Below are 1,440 nucleotides of genomic sequence, written 5' to 3'. Positions count from 1 at the left end.
TTGTATATCCATATACTTTACTTTTTTGACAATTTGAATTGTTTTCACGTATAAGACGTATGGGAGTGGCAATTAGAAGTACTATGTCTAATACCATACACAATCTGTAGAAAAAAATGTATCTAACAGGCGTATTTAGAATATAATCTAAGTTTTTACATCCATCCATGCTCATGGCTGTATTCATAGAGTTATTCCAATCATGTAGAGGTCACAATGCGTGTTTCTCATACTGAATCATGCCATGACTATGATGCTGAATTCAATGGAGTGAGCATGTCGAAATTGATACTCATATTTGGTTTCACCCTTGGGTGTTATGAAGTACTCTTGTGCTGCCTTCCTGAGTCTCTTGCTATACTCTCATATAGATTAGTAAAACAAATATATAGGGCAGAACTAGTGATACCATGGGCTAACATTAAGAAAATACTTGCTTCAATTCCTATTCTTTCGAAAGTAAATGCACTCATAGTAACTAAACTCATATGACTAACACTCGTTCAACCTTGTTCACTTGGTAGGTGACTGTAGAAGCCACCGAAGACTGTGATCTATTCATACTCACACGCCACGACTTGTTGGAGCTGATGGAAGAATTGCCAGAACTCAGAGACAAAATCAAGCACAACCTAATTGAGATGAAGATGGAGATTCACGAACTCAAACATTTCGAAGTCAATGACCTGGAGATGCGTGACGAGATGACTGAGGTCGATCCCTATGGCAACATCATTGGTATGCACGCTTCAAGGGGAGTGGTGAAACATAGTCCATCTAGAATATATTACCTATGCCTAGGATTTGGATGTCTATGTTGACCACTTTACGTATGTATATATGCATTCCAACCCATGTAGTATTTCTTGACACCAATGGCTTCTTATCGTCACACATCTGTGTGGCTGCGAAATACCATCAATCTGACAGCACTAAACACACCCCTCCGCATCCGCCACCCACTAGGCTACTTCATCTCTGCCCATCGCCTCTCACGTGTTACTGCTTGCCTAGCTACACAATTACTTGCGTACCATTATATTTACTTATCTCTTGACTAAATTATTGCCACATACCATGGTTGTTGCCACACCACATTCCGCTGATTTAGTTTATTACCACCGCTTGTCCGTGTTCCCACACTGTTGTTTTTGTATCATCTCATCACATCTTCTTTAATCCCATACACATGCACGTGCCATCCTTGTCTCATAGGCCGTGCAGAAAACGATGTGGAGGAATTGGAATCTGCCGAAATACAGAAGCAATACCAGCCACAAGGTCGCAACAACCAGGACACCATTGTCATCCCTGCCCCCTCCACCAGACAAATCCTAGGCAAGATGCACCCGCGTGTGTCGGTGTACACTGGCTCACAGACGGACCCAGGGGTATGTCGCATATGGTATATATATAGATCAACATATATGTCTATATATA

At 41.4% G+C, this 1,440-nt stretch overlaps 1 protein-coding gene across 1 annotated transcript; it reads left to right on the top strand.

The window, feature by feature from the left end:
- Positions 1–524: 524 nt before the first annotated feature.
- Positions 525–738, top strand: SARC_15992 (hypothetical protein; the record flags this gene model as incomplete). The annotated part of the gene is made up of 1 exon (XM_014289897.1): positions 525–738. A coding segment is annotated over one exon (214 nt), but the record flags the coding sequence as incomplete, so codon positions are not given.
- Positions 739–1,440: the final 702 nt, after the last annotated feature.

The sequence above is a fragment of the Sphaeroforma arctica genome (genome assembly GCF_001186125.1).
Source record: "Sphaeroforma arctica JP610 unplaced genomic scaffold supercont1.7152, whole genome shotgun sequence".
NCBI lineage: Eukaryota > Ichthyosporea > Ichthyophonida > Sphaeroforma > Sphaeroforma arctica.
The sequence above is the reverse complement of the archived record's forward strand: the minus strand, read 5'-3'. Positions and strand labels throughout refer to the sequence as shown.